Below are 24,078 nucleotides of genomic sequence, written 5' to 3' on the forward strand. Positions count from 1 at the left end.
TACATGACTTGGTACATGCATATGTGCATTTCTCTTGAGTATATGTCTGGGATTGGAATTGCTGGATTATAGGACTCGCATAAGTTCAGGTTGCTAAGGTGATTGAACCAGTTGACTTTCAGCAGTGTATGGGACTTCGAGTTGCTCTACATCTTTGTCAACAGTCGATTTTTATTTTGGAGAATTTAAGTATTAGTGCTATTGCACTGCAGTTTTAAAAAATCTAATCACTTAATTGGTTCCATAATATAAAATTGTGAGTGTACAGTTCGCTTTCTTTTTTAGTAAACTTACGAGTTGTGCCACCATCAGCAGAGACCAGTTTGGGAACATTTCCATCACTTCACAAAGTTCCCTTATGCCTGTTTGCAGACAGTCTGCTGGCTGTCTCCACAAAGTTGCCTTTTCTGAACATTTGAGATAGGTAGAATAATATTCAATGTAGTCTTCTACCTCTGACTTCTCTATCTAGTTGGACTGTCTCTGCTTTTTGATTGGGGGATTTAATGCATTCTAATTTAATGTAATCATCAGTATGATTGGATTTCTGTCTGCCATTTTGCTTTGTTTCCCATCATGTCTTTTGTTTTTTTCCTCCATTTTATGTTAGATAAATTTTTATACACTTTTTTTTTAAGATTTAATGTTATTTGTTTTTGACTGCGTTGGGTCTTTGTTGCTGCGCATGGGCTTTCTCTAGTTATGGCGAGCGGGGGCTACTCTTAGTTGCAGAGCGTGGGCTTCTCATTGCGGGGGCTTCTCTTGTGGAGCATGGGCTCTAGAGCACAGGCTTAATAGTTGTGGCACAGGGGCTTAGTTGCTCCGTGGCATGTGGGATCTTCCCGGACCAGGGCTCGAGCCCATGTCCCCTGTGTTGGTGGGCAGATTCTTATCCACTGCGTCACCAGGGAAGTCCCTGTGTACACTTTTTTTTTTTTTTTTTTTTTTTTTTGCGGCACGCGGGCCTCTCGCTGCCGTGGCCTCTCCCGTTGCGGAGCACAGGCTCCGGACGCGCGGGCCCAGCGGCCACGGCCCACGGGCCCAGCCGCCCTGCGGCACGCGGGATCCTCCCCGACCGGGGCACGAACCCGCGTCCCCCGCATCAGCAGGCGGACTCCCAACCACTGCGCCACCAGGGAAGCCCCCCTGTGTACACTTTTGAAGTGATTTTTTTTCGCCTTTGTTTTGCCTTAGGGATTAATAAAAAACTCATTACATTCTGCTTCAGATTAGTGAAAAGGAGGGAAGGAGGAAGGAAAAACAGTTGAATAAGTGGAGACACTATGTTCTTAGATAGCAAAGTCAAGTGTTGCATGTTTGTGGTCTGTTCTTCCCAGAACTCAGTGCAATTCCAATTATAGTCACAACCAGTTTTTAGGGGCTGAGGCTGTAGGATGAGAGTCCTTAAAGTCTGATTTTACATGTGATTCAGAGGGACCCAAAAAGGCTATAATAAGGGTTTTTTGGGGGTTTTTTAAAAATAAATTTATTTATTTTTGGCTGCATTGGGTCTTTGTTGCTGTGTGCGGGCTTTCTCCAGTTGCAGCGAGCAGGGTCTACTCTTTATTGCGGTGCACGGGCTTCTCATTTCAGTGACTTCTCTTGTTGCGGAGCACAGGCTCTAGGCATGCGGGCTCAGTAGTTGTGGCTCGTGGGCTCTAGGAGCGCAAGCTCCAGTAGTTGTGGAGCATGGGCTTCGTTGCTCGGCGGCATGTGGGATCTTCCTGGACAGGGCTCGAGCCCGTGTCCCCAGCATTGGCAGGCGGATTCTAAACCACTGCGCCACCAGGGAAGTTCTATAATAAGGTTTTAACTCGGGTCTAGTAAAATATTCTGATTAGGTAAATAGGGCAGATGTGTATTAACTAAACCGAAGTACGCAGGTGGACATAACAGAAATAGCCTGTCACTTATGCTCCACAGCTATGTTCCCAAGATTTCCAGAGAACCCATAAACAGCTGAAATTGTATTCTTTGATACCTTTAGTGAGCACACTCAAAGACACTGTCCACACTAAATTATTTGCTACCAACCAGTTTACCCTGCCCCCAAAACGTGTAGACAGGATTCACTCTTCTCAAACTGCCTGCGGTCTTCTTTCTTGCTTACAAATCCTGCTCTTATTTTTTGATGTTTCCTCATGGTTAGATCTAGGTTATATATTTTTGGCAAAAATACTGGGTAAATCATATTGTGTCTTTCTCAGAGCATCACATCAGGAGGCACATGGTTTGTTTTGTTTTTTCCCCACTCTTAGTGATATTTTAAAAGGACATGTTTTGATTAGAAGTGTGGAGTTGAGAAATTCTGATGAGGGAAATAGTGCCAACCTGGTGTAACTACAGTGGAGTGGCAGGAGGACCTGGGGCAGACTGTCAGCGTGTGCTCCACAGCTGAGCCCAGACGTTTTCCACACAGTCTGTCAACAGTGAACCTTTTTCTTTGGTGCCTCTAGTCAGCCTATTCAAAAACTGTTCAGACTGGGGCTTCCCTGGTGGCGCAGTAGTTAAGAATCCGCCTGCCAATGCTGGGGACACGGGTTCGAGCCCTGGTCCGGGAAGATCCCACATGCCGCAGAGCAACTAAGTGCGTGCGCGGCAACTACTGAGCCTGCACTCTAGAGCCCGTGAGACACAACTACTGAAGCCCACATGCCGCGAGTACCGAAGCCTGTGCGCCTAGAGCCCGTGCTCCTCAACAAGAGAAGCCACCGCAATGAGAAGCCCGCACACCGCAACGAAGAGTAGCCCCTGCTCGCACAACTAGAGAAAGCCCTTGCACAGCAACAAAGACCCAACACAGCCAAAAATAAATAAATAAATTAAAAAAAAAAAACTGTTCAGACTGACCTCTTTACTAGCCCTCTTACATTTTACCTGCAAAAATGTACAAATAAGAGTCACTGTTTCCAGAATTCTTTAGTTTTTTTAACTTTAAATAATTGAAGTATAGTTATTTATAATATTATTATTAGTTTCAGGTGTACAACATAGTGATTGAATATTTTTATAGCTTATACTCCATTTAAAGTTATTACAAAATAATGGCTATATTTCTCTGTACTAAACAAGAGATCCTTATTGCTTATCAGTTTTTTAAAAATATATTTATTTATTTTTGGCTGTGTTGGGTTTTTGTTGCTGTGCATGGGCTTTCTCTAGTTGTGGTGAGTGGGTGCTACTCTTCATTGCAGTGCCCGGGTTTCTCATTGTCGTGGCTTCTCTTGTTGTGGAGCACGGGCTCTAGGCGCACGGGCTTCAGTAGCTGTGGCACGTGGGCTCAGTAGTTGTGGCTCACGGGCTCTAGAGCTCAGGCTCAGTAGTTGTGGAGCACGAGCTTAGTTGCTCCACATCAGGTGGGATCTTCCCGGACCAGGGCTCAAACCTGTGTTCCCTGCATTGGCAGGTGGGTTCTTAACCACTGTGCCTCCAGGGAAGCCCAGGAAGCTCGCTTACCAGTTTTATACATAGTAGTTTGTATCCCTTAATCCCATCCCCCATCTTGCCCCTCCCACTGCCTTGTCCCAACTGGTAACCACTAGTTTGTTCTCTGTATCTGTGAGTCTGTTTCTGTTTTGTTACATACATTCGTTTGTTTTATCTTTTAGATTCTACATATAAGTGATAACAGTATTTGTTTTTCTCTGACCTATTTCACTAAGCGTAATACTCTCTAGGTCCATCCACATTGTTGCAAATGGCAGAATTTCATTCTTATGGCCAAGTAATATATCATTGTGTGTGTATACATATATATATATACACATATATATACATATATATATATATATATATATATATACACACACCACATCTTCTTTATCCATTCTTCTGTTGATGGACACTTAAGGTTGCTTCCATATCTTGGCTATTGTAAATAATGCTGGTATGAGAATTGGGATGCATGTATCTTTTCCATAGGAGACTTCTGTAGTTTCTGCCTTCGTTCCTTGACAACTTCCATGAACGGCCTTGGGCCTCAGTTCCCAAAAAGAATCTTCCTATCTAATCTCCATCTTCTTTTAATGGGTAAAATACATTCTTTTGTGTATATAGTCTCCATGTCGTTTAAGGAATAAAATGAGCACTACAGCATACCTTAATAGAATAAGATCAATATTTTGGGAAGCCATCTGTATACACCTTTTCCCTCAACTAATTTTGTATGCATTTTAATAAATTGCAAGACTGCCAATTGAACAGTGAGTAGGTTAGCCCTCTCAGATATTAAAACACTGTATAAAGATACATAGTTAAAACAGTGGGGTAGATAGAAAAAATGACACACATGGACGTAAAATAGACTGGTAATCTTGAGTTTGGGTGAGTAAAGCCAAAGTAGCTTTCGTACCATGTAGTATGAAGATAATTGGCATGGCTATTTTGTAGGGCAGTTTGGCAATATAAAATCTGAAAGGGGCTCATTCTTTAACCAGCAGTTCCACTTCTAGGAAGTTCTCTTAGGGAAATATTCCAACGTGGACTCAAGGATGCACGTAGAAATTCAAGACAGCAGTTTGTAATTGAGTAATTGGAGAAACAAACTAATCAACCACTAAGGGAAGGGCTAAATCAAACGGTACCCATCCTGAGAAAAATCAAGCTGCTAGAAGAAGGGGAAAAAAGGTGTGTACAATTACGTAAAAGTGCAAGTTAAACTGTTACTTCCGTAAGACAGTAAGCTTGAAACGGCAGATAGGAAGGTCTGGGGACTTTGATCTGGGTGAAAACTTGGATGTCACTGGTCCATGCCCTGCTTGGAGAGGAAACCAGTAAGGTTTTTTTGTTTTGTTTTGTTTTTTAAATCAACACTTTATAGGCATAAGGAATTTTACCTAAGTGTCATCACATCTAAATGCTTTTATTTAAAGTTCAGTCTCCTTTTCTTGGCTCATCTCCAACCAAGGATGTTTACTGTATCTTACCATTTTCTTTCATAAAATCATCTCAGACATGTCTATGTGTGTATATATAGGGTATATTAAACCTAGTTTCAGGGTAGTCACAGACTCCTAAATGTTCCATTGGTTTGCTACCTGCTGTTCAGTAATCTTTCTTGTAAAGGACAGAATTTGATGCTCTGGTCATGTGGGTACTACCCAGAGGGGGGGGAAAATCAAGATTGAGTCTTAATTCTACTCTGATGTAGCCTCGGTTGAAACTTTGAGTCTGCATTGATTTTGAGTCTAAATGTTTAAGGTTCACTCAGCCTTGCCTCTTCTGAAAATAGTTAATAGCCTATTTGTAAATTCAGCTTTGCATCTTTATTTCCCTTGTTATAAACTAAAGGCTTATTCAAAATTGGAGTCATCATTACTGGTGACCAAAGGGTCTACAATAGACATACCACTCCCTGCTCTTTAAAATTAGGTTTCCTTGGATTTTTAAAATGAAAATTTTCACAGCACTAAATTGACTTGTGCTATTTAAAAAAAATCCTAACACCCAGCTGTCAACAGTTTACTTCTAGCCAGGGCACCAGCATCCCAGCCAGCAGCCAGGAACAGGAAGCCAAACTGATAGAGATGCTACTTCTCTCTGCGGTGGTACTCATAGTACAACATGTGAGTGTATAAAGTTAACATGTTGTACATCTTAATTTACACTGTATTATATGTCAAATATATTTCAATTTTAAAAAGTGACAAGGAGGGCTCCCCACTGTTGCGGTTACTAGTTAGCAGGGAAGAGTCACCAGCACTGCTTGTGTCTCGCTGGCTCCAAACATCACTGGAGGTCGAGTGACCCGGGCAGGACTTGGAGATGACAGCTGCGCTGTCCTGGCCATTTCAGTTTTCCCCTAGTCGCCAGCAGTTGCCCGAGCTGGGAAGTCTCTGCTTGTAGCGCTATGATGTGCCCACCCGTGAGGCCCGTTGAAACCAAGTTTTCGCATCCCTTGTCTCTGAGTAGAAATATCTCAGGCTTGGAAAGGTTTCCCATGAGGACAGACTCCATGGCCGGAGAGGTCCCTCACCTTGCAAAGCCAGATGCGCGTGGTGAAGGAGCACAGGGGAAGCACCTGCCCGAGGCGCGAGAGACTGCGGCCCCGGGCGGCTAGAAAGCTCTCACCTGCCTCTGGGTAGAAAGCCACCTGGAGCAGATAGTGGTTGCTGGAGCGACGTGCCTGTCTCTCCCTTTCCCCCTGCCAATTAACAGACGTTAGGGAAATTCGATGCTTTATTAGAACTCTTTAGATTCGTGTTTGCAAACATTTAACAGGGAGTGGTGGGGAGCGGGGAAGCCAAGAACAACCCACACCATTCTTTTCTCAGCTTCTGCAGCAGGATAGGGTTCCAGGAGGGGCTTCCACTTTGACCTTGCCTGGCTCTCTTGCTCCTGGGCCCAAAACGCGTTCAGAACCTGGTAACCGGACCCTGGATAGCTTCGGGGAAGCTCTGGGTGGCCGCCTCCCGGGCTGCGCCGGGGGACCGCTGGGTGGCCGCCTCCCGGGCTGCGCCGGGGGACCGCTGGGTGGCCGCCTCCCGGGCAGCGCCGGGGGACCGCTGGGTGGCCGCCTCCCGGGCCGCGCCGGGGGACCGCTGGGTGGCCGCCTCCCGGGCCGCGCCGGGGGACCGCTGGGTGGCCGCCTCCCGGGCCGCGCCGGGGGACCGCTGGGTGGCCGCCTCCCGGGCCGCGCCGGGGGACCGCTGGGTGGCCGCCTCCCGGGCCGCGCCGGGGGACCGCTGGGTGGCCGCCTCCCGGGCCGCGCCGGGGGACCGCTGGGTGGCCGCCTCCCGGGCCGCGCCGGGGGACCGCTGGGTGGCCGCCTGCCGGACCGCGCCGGGGGACCGCTGGGTGGCCGCCTCCCGGGCAGCGCCGGGGGACGGCTGGGTGGCCGCCTCCCGGGCCGCGCCGGGGGACCGCTGGGTGGCCGCCTGCCGGACCGCGCCGGGGGACCGCTGGGTGGCCGCCTGCCGGGCCGCGCCGGGGGACCGCTGGGTGGCCGCCTGCCGGACCGCGCCGGGGGACCGCTGGGTGGCCGCCTGCCGGACCGCGCCGGGGGACCGCTGGGTGGCCGTCTGCCGGACCGCGCAAGGGGACCGCTGGGTGGCCGCCTGCCGGACCGCGCCGGGGAACCGCTGAGTCCCGCCCTCCCGGGCTTCGCCGGGGCACAGATGGGTCGCCGCCTGTCGGACTGCACTGGGGGACCGCTGGGTGGCCGCCTCCCGGGCAGGAGGCTTCTCAGAGCCTGGAAGAAGAGCAAAGAGAGGAGGTCGCACCTGTGTCCCACATACTCTCCACATAAGGAGTTACCCCTTCGGGCTGCAGGGCTGGGAGCCCGGAATCTGAGAGAACGAGGTCAATTTGCTCCTCTGGATCCCTTGCAAAGAGGAAACCTTCTTCCAGTCGAATTAAGAGGATGAGACCGCTGCCCCGGCACAGCCAGGACGCACCAGAATCCCTCCCAAGGAACCCGGGGCCTGCCTAGGGTAACTTTCATTGTTCCCGGCCCCGTACTTTGCGCCCGGAGTTGGCGGTGATAGTCAGCCAAGTTCATGATCATCGTGTATACATCCTTCTGGTAATAAGGCCGTCCAAATATCAAGATCTCAGCCTCGCCGTCCGGGTCCCACTGATTAACGTGAAGCAGGGTCTGCGACACACACTCGACATGCGGGATGTGCTCTCCGCCCAGGCCTGCGCAGGAAGCAACGAGGTGCTGAGCAGTGGGGCCTGGGAGGGGAGGCAGCGGGGGCCCGGATGCGAGCCAGAGCCGCGAAGAGGCTGCCTGGGCGCGGCCAGCCTGCGGTGAGGGGCGGCCTCGGCCTCACCGCTCGGGCCCGCTCACCGAAGATTGCTTCCACCAGCCAGGCCTCCAGGTGAATTGCCCTCGGACTCTTCAGGTACTCGGAGTGAAACCAGTAGGGCCGCTTGGTGAGGTTACCGAGCACCTCGAAGAGCGTCCCTTCTCGCTGTTCCAGCTGAACGAGCGTCGGAAACCGCTTGGGGGCGGCCATGCCACGGCGAGCCTCGCAGGGGGCTGTGGGTCCGCTGCCAATCGCCGGCCGCGCGTGAGACACGGCGCCGCAAGGGCCCACCGGCCTTATATCCAGGGCTTTCGGCAAGCCCCTCCCCCACCCGCGCCCTCCTCATTGGACTCCAGGCCTCGCATCCGAAGCCCGCAGCCGGGGCTTCTTCCCCGGAAGGCGCAGCTGCGCTGGGGCGCGCGCCCAGGGCGCTCTCGCTGGGCGGTAGCATCTGGATCCTGCCGCTTCCCCGAGCACCAGGCTGGAGGCCACAACCGGGAAGCTGCGGAAGCCTTAACTGTGGACGCTGGGCGGCCAGGACAGCCGCGGAGACGTAGGGAAGATCCAACGTCGGGCCGACAGCTTTCAGAGGAGCGAATCGGTATTTGCAGATAGCCGGGTGCCTTTCAGACAGTTCTAATGGGACCAGTTTAGCGTTCCCGAGGCGTTGGAATAAATTTTAATGGAAAACCTAATTAAGTACGTCGGAAAAACAAACGCTCAAGGAGCAGAAAAAGGTATTCGGAGGCCAAAGTAAGCCCCTCCCCACTTCCTCCTGAACCCTGACCACTGAGCACCCTCCCCAGATGCCACTGCATTTCACGCTTCGGCCTTAACCTGTTAAGAGACGGCTGCGCACACCCAACAGCGCCTGGTCCGTGTGGTTTGCACCCCAGAGGGAAATCCCTTGAAAGTAACACGATTATAGCTCCATTTCTTGATTTTTCTGTCCAGCTGAAAGCATTGCCTATTAACTGCTGCCCAGGAAGATGAAGGTACATAGCTCTCCCACCAGTGGTTGGCGTATCATGCCCAGATCCAGCGGCCAGAGAGCCTCGGAATTCAGTCAGGCTCCTTGTTTGCTCTGTGGCCAAAGAAGTGCATGAGAAATTTGCAGGCGTCTGACAGGGTTAAAAGTCTTCAGAGCTAAGCAGAATATGAATTAGGAGCCAAAGAAGGGCTTCATTCAAAGGATCCATTCAAAGCCTCATGGATGGGATAGACTTATAAACGTCCGTGGGTAGACAGAACCATTAGGAGAGTGTATAACTGAAACCCAAGGATCTGGGCTCCGTCACCACCTCCCCTGTAGGTTCTGGGGGCCACTAACATAGCAACTAGAAATTGACATGTGAGGCCCCATCAGTGTCACCAACGAGAATCCAATTCAGGAAGCATCCCCATGAAAATCTCTAGTCTGAAATCTGTTTCTTATATCAAAATGATATAGGATGATTTTTTTTTTCCTTTGGCCACACAGCATGCTGGATCTTAGTTCCCCCACCAGGGATCAACCCCTGCCCCCTGCAATGGAAGCACAGAGTCCTAACCACTGGACCCAGGGAATTCCCTAGACGATGATATTTTTGTTCCTTGGTTGGCCTAAGAGGATACTGGCAGTTCTATGCATGTTAATGTCGTGTGTGTGTGTGTGTGTGTGTGTAGAGACCCTTTACTTCAGTGAAGTTTCAGAATTGGGTAAAGAAATGCTTAAGAGAATTAAAACCATAGTATTAGTAATTGTGTTAAAAAGGAATCTATCATTTATGTAAAATCCTAGAATATGCAAACTAATCTGTAGTGATAGAAATCGGGGAGTGATTGTCTGGAGATGGGGTGGAGAGAGGAAGGGAGTGGAAAAAGGCACTAGGATACTCTCGGGGGATGATGGGAATGTGCATTATCTTGATTACAGGGGTGGTTTCACTGGATGTGTCTATATGTCAAAACTGGTCAAATTGTACACATTTTAGTATAAGCAATTTATTGTACTTTAGATATTCTCCAAAGTGGTTTAAAAAAAGAAAGAAATCCATATACATGGTGTTTTAGGTTCCTGTAATATTTTAGATAATTTAACATATTAGAGAGACAGTTTTGCAGCTCCAATTTAAAATACATAATTAATTAATGGATTTAGATGTGTGACTTTAAGATGAAATCCTAGTTTATATTCAATATTGGATCACTGAAGAGAACTTCAGGTTCAACGTATTAATGTTTCATTTATTTGGTTTGAAGGTATTAGTAATTGGGAAGTTCTTATTTGTTATTTGATTAAAGTACTTTGCAATCCTTTTGCCATGTATGAGGATGTTTAGTTAATTAAATATGTCAGTGGGACCTTGTGCCATTCAGAGGCCATTAAACATAATTGTTAAAACTTTCTAGGCTTATGAATAGCATAGTAAGGTTTGAAAGTAAAACTTGAAAGCTTAAGGGAGGACTGGTGGTTTGGTTTTTATAATTTGAGAAAATAAAATATTAATTTTCCAAGAAGTCTCTAAACACTCTTTTGAGTGCACAGAAATCACTCTCACAGAAATCATTCTCAACATCTTTCACTGTCTTCCTCCAGCTTACCTAGACTCATCAGACCTGGTATCCTCCCAGTTCAGTTATACAATTTTGTTAGAACAGTATTCAAGTTTATACTATTGTGGTCTTGTAAACAATATTCATAGCTGCATATAGTTTACTATGATTTCTTGCACAAACTTTTGTTTTTCTTGATGTTATAAATTCCTTCTTTGTTCAAATACTGCTTTTTATTTTTTCAAATGCTTATTCGTCTATGTACTCCTTCATTCCCAGACTCTCCCCGAATGTGTAAATGTCTCTCCAGGACGTCCAGTGGCACAGCAGGCTCTTTATCAGTTCATCCTCACAGTATTGCTCCTGCAGTCTTTTTTTTTTTTTTCTTAATTGAAGTATAGTCGAGGTACAATATATAAATTCCAGGTGTACAATATAATGATTCACAATTTTTAAAGTTATACTCTAGCTTCTGCAGATGTAACTGCTTTTATCTAAGCCAGCTGCTCTCTGGCACGCCCTGTGGATTACTAGAGCCTTTTCTAGTAAGGCTTTCTGGATGCCATGACTTACTTTTTATTCTTGCTTGTTTTTTTTTTAAATTTATTTATTGTATTTTTTAATTTTTTTGGCTGCGTTGGGTCTTCGTTGCTGCGCGCAGGCTTTCTCTAGTTGCAGCAAGCGGGGGCTACTCTTTGATGTGGTGCATGAGCTTCTCGTTGCAGTGGCTTCCCTTGTTGCGGAGCACAGGCTCTAGGTACGTGGGCTTCAGTAGCTGTGGCACACGGGCTTAGTTGCTCCACAGCCTGTGGGATCTTCCCGGATCAGGGCTCGAACCTGCGTCCCTTGCATTGGAAGGCGGATTCTTAACCACTGCGCCACCAGGGAAGCCCGCTTGTTTTGTTTTGTATATTTTGGAGTGGTGGTGATAGCATTCAGGCAAAAATTATTAAATTGATACACGTATAATCATCTTCAAGATGATCCTCGTGGTTCCTAGTGTAACTTATCTTTCCTACTTTCTTTCTTTCTTTTTTTTTCCTGCTTTGTTTCTGATTAGCTTCCAGGAAGCTGGGAATGAACTAACTGAATTCCAGGAAGGAAGCAGAGAATTAGAAGCAGAATTGCAGGAAAAATTGGTACAGGCTGAAGAAAGAAATAGACACTTGCAAGCCGATAACCAGACTGAAATACGAAGTGGAAGCATTCAAGGTAATTGTGGTAGTAGAAGCTGGTGTCTACTGTGCCGGGTTGATGAAAATGAGAAATACATTTTTTCAGGTGGAGCTTAAGAGCAGTGGGCAACAAAAAAATATATAAAAACAGGTTGCAAGTGAATTTTTGAAATAAAATGTTTTATTTCATGGAACCAAGGGAAAGGTGGTTTAGAGTTTAGAAGTTCACTTGGAAACCTCATAGCTGTCAGTTTTCTAGCTATAATGTTCCTAGGTATAATATTGTATCCCTGTAATTTTCAAAGGCTGTCTGATTATTTGACAATAGATTGCTTCATTCTATAGTACTTGAAAATTGTACATATATGTGAAATATGCATTTATTTCATCGTTATCTCCTCAGTTTTGGAGTCTAGTTTGGGTTAAAATATTAGCTTTAAAACGGAATCTTCAGCGGTAAAAAGATTAATCCCTTTCTTTGCACTTCACTACCTGCCTTAGCCAAATGCTTGGGAGTGTTTCTGTGTCCAGGGAGTGGGTGGGTTTGGAAGGTGGGGAGGTCCGGTAAGGATATGGAATTTGGACTCAGTGTTAGTCTACCCTGGGCTTCCCCGCGCTGCATTTAGCCTGAGAACCCAGAGGTTCCCACACCAAGTTCAGGGTTTTTGAGGCAATGCTTTCATTATTTTACTTCTCTTCAGAGAGAGACTTCCTTTCATTTTGATGAAGCCAGTCCTCTGTCATTTCCTAAGGAAGAATGCGTGTCTGAAAATATTTTCATTCTATTTGCACAGCTAATTGGACATTTGGCTATAGATTCTTGACTAGAAATAATTTTCCCCTCAAAATTTCATGGTTTGCTTCAGTGTCCCCTAGCTTCCAGTGATGCTTTTGAGAAGTTTAAGCCTTTCTGATTTTAACCTCTGGGAAATGTTCTAAAATTAGTTTGTTCATCATTTTTTCGCATCTGTTTTGTCTTACCTCTTTCTAGAATTCCTGTTTATTCAAAAGTTGGCCTCTGCATCCATATTCTTCCTTTTTAAAAATTTTTCACCTCTTTGCTTTGCGCTGTTTGGGGTTGTCTGGGAAGCACTAAAGCTTGGGAACTAAGTGGAAGCCGGAGCATGGGGGTCTGTCTGCACCAGACAAGGGCTGAGGGCGGTGTGCAGTCTCTTAGGTTTTCCCGCCAGGTTCTCCACTGGGTTGGCCGCCCCTGGAGAGGTTGCAGGCCCATCTCTGCGTTCCTTGCAGCTGTCCTGCTGCCCACAGTTCGTCCCTGCACTTGGAGCTGGTGTCCCAGACCACTTTGCAGGTGAGAGTGAAGACAGGCCTATGTATTTATGACCATTAGCTTGGCTGGCTCTCTAGCCCCCACGTCCCACACAGAGCGGACCTCCCTTCGGAGGGAGGGGCCAGGAATGGATCCCCAGCCTGGATCCCCTTGCCTCCCGTCCCCCCAGCTGGAGCCCACCCCAATCCCTCACAAGACCGAAGGCCAGAAGCGGGTCCCCCGAGTCCCAGATGGTCCCCTGGGCAGGACACCGCTGGGCACACAAGACTGAGGGCCTGGTCCTGGATCCCATGATGCTTCTGCCCCGGGAGTGTGGCCAGTGAGTATTCTCACTGCCTCTCCAGCTCTGGAAACGGGCCCTCAGGCACATACATTTATTTCCCTCCTTGTCTGAACCTGGAGGAAACACTTCTTTTTAAGTTTTGTACTGCTTGGGCAGGACGCATTTTTCTCTTACCTTAGCAGGAGAACCAGCCTTGAGTGGGTGGAGACATCACACAGTCCAAGGTCGCAGGGAGAGTGGACTTTCACTGAACTTGGGAGATATCATTTGAAAGAAGCTTTCTGCTGTGCAATGTGTATTACAATTCTTGTATATTTAAATACACAATACCTTTAGCCCACTCATTTACAAGTGGGACAGCTTGTCCTAAGAAAAATTCAAGAGAAAGACACGGATAAACAGCTCTGAATACTTTGAATATTTCAAAGAACCTAAATATTTACCATTTAGGAGACTTGGTAAATGTAGATATAGATCTACATTTATGGTTATGTAAAAATGTATGTTCGCAGTCTATTCAGTGAAAAAAGGAAGCTGTGAAACAAAATGTATACTATTACTGATGTTAAATAGACGTACTTAATGCAGATAATTAAGAAAATCCAAAACAAACTCTAATGCTTCCCCCCTCCTTTTGGTTTCCTTTCAAGTGCAAGGCTCTGTAAAGCATTCTCAGAACACAGTATTAGTGAGTAACTCTCACTCCTCTGTTCCCCTTTACCCCATTTTCCCCCTACATTTAGTGATCTGTTGTCTCTTTACTGCTACTAAAACCTTGAATTCCACAGGAATGAACATTTTGGTTCTCTTGTCCCTGCTGTGTCCCCAGTGTAGAGTAGGCACTCAAATACAAGCACCACGAAGACAGGAATTTTTGTTTGTTTGTTCCCCAGTGCATCCTCAACATCTAGAATAGCATCGGCACCTAGGAGGCACTCGGTATATATTTGTTGAAGAACGTCCATCATAACTGGCAGCTTCCTCAGAATCTGGTGTGTAGCATCCATCGTGAACAGGACTTCTGTGAGTGGAGAGGAAATCTAACTATTTGTACTAGGTTAAATATACTACTTATATAAGTCTTAATATTCCTTGAAAACTAAATAACTGCTTCCATAGCTATTAAAATAGAACTTATGAATTTAGCAAAGTGTTATTGAACCTTTAAATGCCTTAACATTGATAAATGTATTCAAATATTCATAGATTCTTCATTAAAATGTCAAGTTTAACATAAATTTGCTTCCAGTGCTTAAAAAAAACAAATTACAAACAAATCAGGATGGTTATAAGAATTATTATCCCAACTACACTTAAATAGGGTACAAAAACTGATATTACCATGGATTTAAACTTTCTTATTTATCTATATTTTATTCCAAATTAATTATTGTACACTCCTTGTGTATGTATTTTTTTGAGATATTTATCTTTCTAGCACTATGATAATCTCATCAGACCCAAAAGGGGAAGGAAGGAAGACTTCATTTTAGACTCTGCAGGTTGTCAATGCTTAATATAACATATGCCTTTTAAAGTATCTTGAATGGATAATATACATGGTCCAAAGGCTATATAATGAAGTCTCTTTCGTCATTTAAACACTGTATCTTTTCAAAGCTTTTCTATGCAGATACAAAGATATATGTACATATATGCTTTTAAACACAACTGGTAGCATACAGTACACAGTTTGCAGTATTTTTTCACTTAACAGTGTATCTTGAGGATGGTTGCATATTGAACCTGACTTCACCTGAGATACTACAAATTTATTTCTATTTTTCTTTCTCATGCTACAATAGAAATTTCATGAGGATGAGGACTTTTGTCTTTTTCACTGCTTTTTATTTTTTAGGGCTTCCTACATTGTAAATATGTGTTTATCTTGTTCATGAATCTTTACCTTGTATTCTGTGTTTTGCTTTGATCAGACATGCTGTTGCAATATATATCCTTGTACATGTGGGAGTATATCTATAGGATAAAATTCTAAATGCAGACCTGCTGGGTTAAAGAGTTTTAACATTTCAATGGATAAGATGTTGCCAAATGGTGCCCCACTGAGATTGAATCTTTTTTTTTTTTTTTTTTGCGGTACGCGGGCCTCTCACTGTTGTGTCCTCTCCCATTGCGGAGCACAGGCTCCGGACGCGCAGGCTCAGCGGCCATGGCTCACGGGCCCAGCCACTCTGCGGCATGTGGGATCCTCCCGGACCGGGGCATGAACCCGTGTCCCCTGCATCGGCAGGCGGACTCTCAACCACTGCGCCACCAGGGAAGCCCAGATTGAACCCTTTTTACAGCATTATACCATTGAAACTTATTTTTAGAGAAAACCAGTACATATACATTGTGTTCCTTCTTCAAAAGACATCATTGACAACAAGGACCTACTGTATGGCACAGGGACTCTGCTCAATACTCTGTAATAACCTAAATGGGAAAAGAATTTGCAAAAGAATAGATACATGTATGTGTATAGCTGAGTCATTTTGCTTTACACCTGAAACTAACACAACATTGTTAATCAACTCTACAACAGTATAAAATAAAAATTAAAAAAATCACTGATGGAAAATGCAGGGAGTGGGGTGGAGGTGGGAAGCAGAGCACGTGAAATGGTGAGACTTCCTAGGACATCACATAGGACGATGCTTGCTTCAACCCAGTCCTACAGCAGCAATGACCTTTAACATTCGGTTATAAGATTTTCTCAAAATGATGTATTGAAATAACTCAAGTGTTCAAGGTTTTAACCTTCCAGAGTTTGACTTAACCAACACTGAAATTCTGCCCTTCCATATCCTAACAAAAATCCGCTTTTGCAAGAGGATATTGAGGAATGTTGGAGAAGTAGCCACTTTAAGAAGCGGAAATCGAGCTTCCCTGGTGGCGCAGTGGTTAAGAATCTGCCTGCCAATGCAGGGCACTCGGGTTCGAGCCCTGGTGCGGGAAGATCCCACATGCCGTGGAGCAACTGAGCTCGTGTGCCACAACTACTGAGCCCGAGAGCCACAACTACTGAAGCCTGCACGCCTAGGGCCTGTGCTCCACAACAAGAAAAGCCACTGCAATGAGAAGCCTGCGCGCAGCAACAAAGACCTAAACCAACCTAAAATAAATAAATTTATTTTTTTAAAAAAAGCAGAAATCATGCTACCATAGAGGTGGACAGTGGGAAGGCGGCATCTGTGGGGTGCCGAGTGGTACCCGGCTGGAGAAGAGGAAGGCACTCAGCCCCGAGTGGAGGAGGATTGGGTTTTATCCAGGATCGCGCGGGGGGCACAAAACTGGAGGCTCGAGCCAGGCTTCCACATCCAGCGCTTACCAAGGACTGCACAGTCCTACTCCCTCTGGCAAGAGTGTCTCCGGTTATTAGAAGTCTTCCAAGGAGACTAAGTTCCTCCGTTGGGGGAAATCTGCACTTGGCAAATTGTCTTAGTGAATACATATTGTTATGTTCCTTACGGAGCGGGGGAGGGTTTTAAAAAGGCAGAATGCAGCAACATAAAGGGGCTCAGTGAAGGGGGAGAACGTGAGGTTAGCTGCTGCTTGTTCCAGGAATTGCTGAGTTGAGGCTGACATCTCCTTCGCTTCTAGGGGCCGCGTGGCTGGGCTTCATTACCAGTGGCTCCACTGGGAGGTCCCCGGGGACAGCGACAAGACCCTGGAGAAACGAGGGGACGGGAACCCCAGGGCCCCCGACCGCGCGCAGAGCCGCCCCAGGGTTGGGTGGGGGCGACTCCGGGCCGGTGCTCTGGCGCGCCTGGGACCTGAGCTCGCTCTGGACTGCAGGTGGTTTGTAGGAAAAACTGGGGCCACGTGTCTCTTGGGCGGGGTGTTTCTCCGTGAAGACGCCGAAGACCCTCGACTCTTCCCCGGAATCGTCCTAGTGCCGGGAACCGAAGTGGCGTCTTATGAAGGGAAATGAGGCTTCTAGCCTCATCCGATTTAAAACGCGATCTCCTGAGCAGCTCTGTTCCGGGAAGAGTGTGCGTTTCAGGATTCCTTTCTAAGGTCCGGAGTTTGGAGAGAAAGTGATTAGATCTGGGCAGACACCGCCCCAACCCCGACAGTTCCTGGCGCCCAGTTCCTGGGCGCCGGAGTCGCGCGCCGTCCAGCACACCCTGTGACCGGCTAAGAGCGCGGAAGGACGCAGGGGAGGAGGGGCCTCGGGGCCCACAGGGTCTCCCTCTCCGTCTCCGTGTCTGCTCGGACCCTGTGGGTCACCTGGCTCGCGCTGCGGGCGGCGGCGCTGGCGGCGGACCTCTGACTTCCCGGGTGGCAATCGCGACCCTACCCTCAGGTCTCAGGTTCTCAAGGTCCGGACTGGGCTGGGACTTGGGGCGGGACGGAGAGGTGTCCTGTTCAGGATCCGGTCCCACGAGGGCTGGGGCAAGTCGCCTTACTTGGTGTGAGCAGGAAAAAGGAAGCGCGGGGGCCAGGCCCTCCCCTCCCCGTCACCTCCCCGCACCCCCTACAAAGACCCGAGGGACAGGCTCCCCATCTTCTCTCGCAATCGCTACCACTTATCCCCTCGGTGGTCTCTGCAGTCTCCTGGCTTTAAATCACATGGCTATGCCAACGACGCCGGACTCACTTTCCCAGCCCCTCAGGCTTCCCTGTAATTAATCATCAAGTTGCCCTCACCGCGCTGTGAGCACACCTGCTACTCCTGTGGTCTTCTCCGCATCAGTTCACAGCAATGCCATCTTTCAGAGTTTCCAGCACCAAACCTTGGAGTCCTTCTAAGATTTCTCTTTCTCTCTATATTTTTTTAACCCAACCCTTCAACAAATCCCCATAGGTGGAACTTCAGGGTGTATCCAAAGTCTAGTCACTTCTCACCAGCTCCCTGCTACCACGTGGTCCAAGCCGCTCCCAGCTCTCCTCTGGGCACTGCAGCATCCTCCTGTCTGCCCTCATCCCCCTTAGGTCTCTTCTCCAACACAAGGGCCAGAGGAATTCCATCGAAGGGAAATTAAACTGAGTCACTTAAACACTGAAAGGCTGCCTGTTTTTCTCTGAGTACAGGCTGAAAGTTTTACAGCGGAATCCCCGCCCTCTTTGATGTGTCCCCACTTTTTCTAGTCCCAGCGCCAGTTCCTTAGACAGTACCCCTACCCCGCCCCATGCTCTAGCTTCAGGGCCCTTGAACTGTCCCTCTTCCCTCATGAGTGTGTACTTCGGGCCCCTTCCAGTCCCCACACCACCAGTAGTATCTTCATGACTTGTACCTGGTTCTCAGGGATACCTTCCATGTGCCCCGGATTTGAACTCACAACTTCACCCTCCTGACTTGTTTTCATTTCTTCCAAATTACACCCTTATCCAACCAGGTATGTATTTTACTCAGTCTGGCTTACGTGTCTGTTTCCTCATCACCAGCACTACTACCACTAGACTATGAACACGGGGATTTATTTTTCTGGGTTTTTTTTGGCTGTGCCAGGGGGCATGTGGGTTCTTAGTCCCCTGACCAGGGATCAAACCCTCACCCCCTGCAGTGGAAGCACAGAGTCTTAACCACTGGACCACCAGGGAAGCCCCCAGGTTGTTGCTTCTGTCAGTGGTTTCTTTTTCTCGCTGAATAATAGTCCATGGTATAAATGTACCACAGTTTGTTTATCTGTTCACTTGTTGAAGCGAATGTGTTGTTTCCAGCTTTCGGCTATTACAGGCAAAGCTGCTGTGAACATTCATGTGCAGGGTTTTGTGTGCAAATACGTTTTCATTTCTCTTGGGTGTATAGCTAGGGGAGAAATTGCAGGGTCATGTGGTAATGATATGTTTAATCATTGGAGAAACTATCAGATTATCTCTAAAGTTGTTGTACCATTTTCCCTTCCACCAGCAATGTATGAATGAGTGATCTAGTTCTCTGAATCCTCACCAGCTCTGGGGTTGGCCCTGATTTTTATTTTAGTCACTCTGATAGTTGTATACTGTTTTAATTTATGTTTCCCTAATAGCAAATGATGAATATTTTTTCATGTGTTTATTAGCCATCTGTGTATCCTCTTCACTGAAGTGTCTTTTGCTTATTTTCTAATTGCATTGATTTTTTTCACTCTTGAGTTTGGAGAGTTCTTTATATATTCTTGATATTAGTCCTTTGTTGAATATAGGATTCGGAAATATTCTCTCCCAATTGTAGTTTGCCTTTATTATTTTTTCTTTTTTTGCTGCACGTGGGATGTTAGTTCCCTGACCAGGTATCGAACCTGTGCTCTCGGCAGTGAAAGTATGGAGTCCTAACAACTGAACCACCAGAAAATGCCCATGCCTTTTCATATTATTAACAGGCTTTTCCACAAAACCTTTAGGTGAGGTCCAATTGATCAATTTTTTCTCTTATGGATCAACCGTTTGGTGACAAGTCTAGGGACTCTTAGCTTAACCCTAGTTGCCAAAGATTTACTCCTATGTTTTCCTGTAAAGGTTTTATAGCTATACATTTTACATTTAATCTGCCAACACTGCACAGTCTTGATTACTATAGCTATATAGTAATAATTAAATTTAGGCACACTGATCTTTTTTTTTTCAAAATTGTTTTAGCTATTCAAGATCCTTTATTTTTTCATGTAAATGTTAAAATAATCTAGCCTATATCTATGACAGAACCTTGCTGGCACTCTAATAGGAATTGCATTAAGCCTGTATATCAACTTGGAGAGAGTTGATGGAGAACAAGATGGAAGCAAAGCGGGTTCTGTGCCCCTGAAGGCTGGGGAGAATCTGGGATAGAGAGGAAGCAGTGAGGGATTAGACCTGAGGCGTCACACAAGTTTGGAAGCACACTGTTTCTCAGAGGCTGAGGATACAGGTGTACCTGGAAGGAACAGCACAGTTTGGAGGCTGCTAACCAGTTTCCACAGGCCTAGTGATTCTTTTTTTTTTTAAAGAATATTTTATAAATTTCTTTCTTTATTTTTATTACTATTATTTTTGGGGCTGCACTGGGTCTTCCTTGCTGCATGTGGGCTTTCTTTAGTTGCGGCGAGCGGGGGCTACTCTTCGTTGCGGTGCGTGGGCTTCTCATTGCGGTCTCCTTTTGCAGAGCACAGGCTCTAGGTGCCTGGGCTTCAATAGTTGTGACACGCGGGCTCAGTAGTTGTGTGTCGAGGGCTCTAGAGCGCAGGCTCAGTAGTTGTGGCACACAGGCTTAGTTGCTCCGCAGCATGTGGGATCTTCCTGGACCAGGGCTCGAACCCCCTGCCTTGGCAGGCGGATTCTTAATCACTGCGTCACCAGGGAATCCCAGGCCTAGTGATTCTTACAGGTATTTTGTTTTACCCACACCACTTTTTCCTTCTACCTTAAAAAAAAATTTATTTTATATTGGAATATATTTGATTTACAACGTTGTGTTAGTTTCAGGTTCTACCTTTTGAATCAGGTGCCAACATTATAAAATTGGGAAATTTCACATAAAAATCAGAATATCTGGGCTCACGTGCCGGCGTGGCAATTGGCCAATGGCAATGGATAATCCCCTTTCTACTTGGGGACCTGGAGGAGGGACCTGGTGGGGGGCTGGAGGGTAAGGGAGGCTGTTTAAGGGATTCCCTCCTGTTGAAAATGGATGGCGGCCAGCACATGCTGTTATACAGAGCTTGAGAGAGCGTGCACTAGATGACCTGCTAATTACCTCACACTTTTCTATCTGCTGGTTTTTACGTTCTAGACATGGTTTTAGGTAGATCGTGGAGGTATCAATAACCTTGCTACTCAAAATGTGACCCATTAACTAGCAGCACGAGCATTACCCAAGAAACTGAAAAATGAGGAATCTTAGGCCTGCCCCAGACCTACTGAACCTGCATTTTAACAAGACTCCCAAGTGCCTCTTCTGTACATTCAAGCTTGAGCAGCGCATCTCTTAGTACCACAGGGTGTGTTGTTACCTAAACATCCAGGGAACAACAGATCCTATTTGGTTGGTGTACTCATTAAAAAACATTTAACTTTTAAATACAGTGTTTTGCAATAAAGTAACAACTGAAATCTGGATGCTGCAATTGGGAACCATTTTTATTATAATCAAGTGATTTTTTTTCAGGTGTTCAAGGGACATTTTTTGAAAAGCAGTAGGTCAGTAAATACAGTATTAAAAATTCTCCTCTCCTTTTATCTCTAATTCTTTCTGTGTCCTTTTATCTATAAAGGAAGCACTCGCAAATAGGTTTAATGAGCCTAATAGTTTATTCTGATTTGTTCAGGGCAGTAGATAAATGGAAGCGAACAAAATCAGATAGTAAATTTGGACTGAGTATCATAGATAGAGCCGTAATAGAAGCAACTTAAAATCGTTTGTAAATAAGATACAGAGTTCGACATATTCTGCTGGAGAGTTCTCACTATACTTGTTCTCAGGTCGTCCCCTCCCTCAGGCTTCAGGATTCAGACGCACGGTGCCCCCTCCCTCGCGGGTTACACTGAGACCTAGGAAATGGGAAGTCCCCACAGTCGTGCAGGGCTGGAAGCGGCCGCGAGAGGCCGCTGTGGCAAAAGGGTGGCTCAGTGAGTGTCCCTGCTCATTGCTCTTGGCCCTAAGCCAGCCTGAGATCAGCTGCCTGGCTAGGCCTCCAGGAAGGGCGGAGTCGCGCTAAGACTGTGCGCCAGGCTCGCTCATCGGCCCTTGGGGGTCCCCAGAGCCCCGTGGAAAGAGCTCATCCTTTCCGCCCACCGCGGCCTGCACGTGGCCGAAGCCGAGGCGGAGCAAGTGGAAATGGAAGAGTGCGTCGGCCTCCCGGGCTCCCACTGCCGCGGAGGCCTGGCAGGCGCGGGTGGTGGCCGGAGCCCGCAGGCTCGCGGGGCCGCCGGGGACGCACGTCGGGGTGTCGCTGCCTGGACCCGTCTTCGGAGAGAGTCGGGCCGGGGACTTTCCAGGCGGTGGGCCTCGCGCCTGAGTCCCGGGTCGCCGTCCTTGCTGGAGTCTGCGCTGCGCTTAGGGCCGGGCGTGCGGGCTCCACTCCGCCCGGCGTGACCCCCACTCGCCACCCTCCCTCCGACGGCGCTTTGCGGGGCGCGACTGCGCGCCCGCTGTCCTCTCCTCAGGCTCCTCCCAAGGGGGAACCAGGGACTTCTGGACTCGGCAGTGCCCCACGCGCTGGGCGACGCGAGGTCGCGATCCTCGGCGTCCGTGGAAGGAAGGGCGCGGGCCAAGGGTCCGCAGGTTCCGGCCGCAGGCGCCCTCACAGTCGCTTCCGAGGCTCCTCCACCCCCGGCCCCGCCGCTCCGTCTACCCCGGACTCTCAACTCGGGCACTGCCGCAGTCTTCGGGAGCTCCGGAGCCAGAGCCGGAGCCGGGAAGCACGTCCCCGGACGTGTCTCCACGGGCGGCGTCGCGGGAACCGGGCGCTGGAGGCCTGGGCGTTCCCGGTGCTGGGCTCTCGGGAGACGAGGTGCAGGCGCTGGGCTGGTCGCGTCCGGAGACTGGAGAAGCCGGGGCCGCTCGGGTGCTGGTGGTGGGTGTGTTTCCAGACCCAAGCGCGAAGCTCGTGGGGGGCGTGTCCGCTCCCTCCGCGCAAACCTTGGATCGGACCCAAGTGATGGGCTAGAATCTTCGCACAGGGCCGAAGGAGGAGGAAGACAGACTGCTCATGGGGATCTGGGCTGCGGTGACTGCTCTGGGCCTGGGGGAGCACTTCCTGGAAACTCCGGTAAAATCCCGCGCCCGTGGCAGGGCGGAGGGTCGCTGGCCAAAGAGATGCTGGCCTTCTTGGTGGCGTTTTCCTCAGAAAGGGGAGGGAGGAATGGGTGTCGCCGGGACTGCCTTTACTGGGGCAGCGTTCCTGGGATTCTGCAGCCTTCTCTCAGTTTTGCCCTGCCCCAGGGGCCCTGGGTCAGTTTCTGGGTGATGGTCCAGATGAAAGGCCGCTGCGTGTCCTCGGGCTGCAAGGCGTGACCCTCTGGGGACCGTGCCCAGCCATGCGCTCGGGGGTCCCCTCGGGCTCACACTGACACGCCAAGGGGTGGATGGCTGGAACTCCAGGTGTGGCTGACCAGGAGGTGCCCTGAGTTTTCCAGAAGGCCCAGAGGAAGAGCCCTGGCTGCCTCTGGCACCTCTGGTTCAGTGCACCTGGCACTTACCTGCCTGACCTCTGAGTTCCGTGGTGGGGGACATCGTGAGCTCCCTGCCAACTGCCCACTTTCCATGTTCCCTGCCCAGCAGTCTATGTACTCAGAGTGGGAGAGAGGGGGCATCCCCTCCCTCTGGCTGAACCTGAGGTTCCCGCCTGCTTCAAATGAAAAGCTGCTGGCAGGTAACATTTGGGATTGAGAGTGAATTTTAAGTGGTTTCGCCTCCTGTGTATTCACAGAGCCAGGCTTGGAAGCTGAAGGTGGGCCTGGAGACACAGAAACAACTGCTTCCTGGGGATAAAACAATTAAGCTAGGAATCCCTATCCCCCAAGCAGGAAGGAGCTGGTGGCACCTTTCTGAGGAGGGTTCAGGGAGGGGACTCTAACTCCCCGTAGTAAATCACACTACTCTTCTACCAGCAACTTGAATCTGCAATTCTAGGTTCAACATCTGTTAATGAAAAATCAATCCAGAGTCACTTCTTCCAGTGGCAAGGCAAACAGCTGAGAATCCTTGACAGGGGTGGGGAAATGGGTGCTTATAAACTGCTCATGTGCCACACCTGTGCTGATTCTAAGCGTACACAAACTCCTTAGAAAGGATGTTAGTCATTAGTGTACAAATTTGTTTGACAGTCATACTTTTTGAGTCTGTAATTTAAGTCCTGGTTGTTTATTGTATAAGTTTGTACAGTGTTACAAGTTTGAAACAAGAGTGTATAATTACGCAGCCTCCTCTCTAATACTCTTAAGTTGGACGCAATTCCTGTGCTCATCTATCTGCTTCTTTAAATACCATATCGAGGGACTTCCTTGGTGGTGCAGTGGTTAAGAATCTGCCTGCCGGCGCAGGGGACATGGGTTCGATCCGTGGTCTGGGAAGATTCCGCATGCTGCTAAGCAACTATGCCCGTGTGTCACAACTACTGAGCCTGTGCTCTAGAGCCTGTGAGC

The 24,078-nt window shown here is 48.0% G+C and overlaps 1 protein-coding gene across 1 annotated transcript; it reads right to left on the reverse strand.

The window, feature by feature from the left end:
- Window positions 1–6,170: 6,170 nt before the first annotated feature.
- On the reverse strand, window positions 6,171–8,049 carry KHDC3L (KH domain containing 3 like, subcortical maternal complex member). Its single transcript, XM_049695272.1, has 4 exons — window positions 7,790–8,049; window positions 7,426–7,638; window positions 6,502–7,189; window positions 6,171–6,393 (listed from the first exon to the last, which is right to left on the reverse strand). Exons 1-4 carry the CDS (start codon window positions 7,956–7,958, stop codon window positions 6,354–6,356), a joined length of 1,110 nt encoding a protein of 369 aa, XP_049551229.1. The 5' UTR covers window positions 7,959–8,049; the 3' UTR covers window positions 6,171–6,353.
- Window positions 8,050–24,078: the final 16,029 nt, after the last annotated feature.

The sequence above is a fragment of the Orcinus orca genome, chromosome 12 (assembly GCF_937001465.1).
Source record: "Orcinus orca chromosome 12, mOrcOrc1.1, whole genome shotgun sequence".
NCBI classification, from domain to species: Eukaryota; Metazoa; Chordata; class Mammalia; order Artiodactyla; family Delphinidae; genus Orcinus; species Orcinus orca.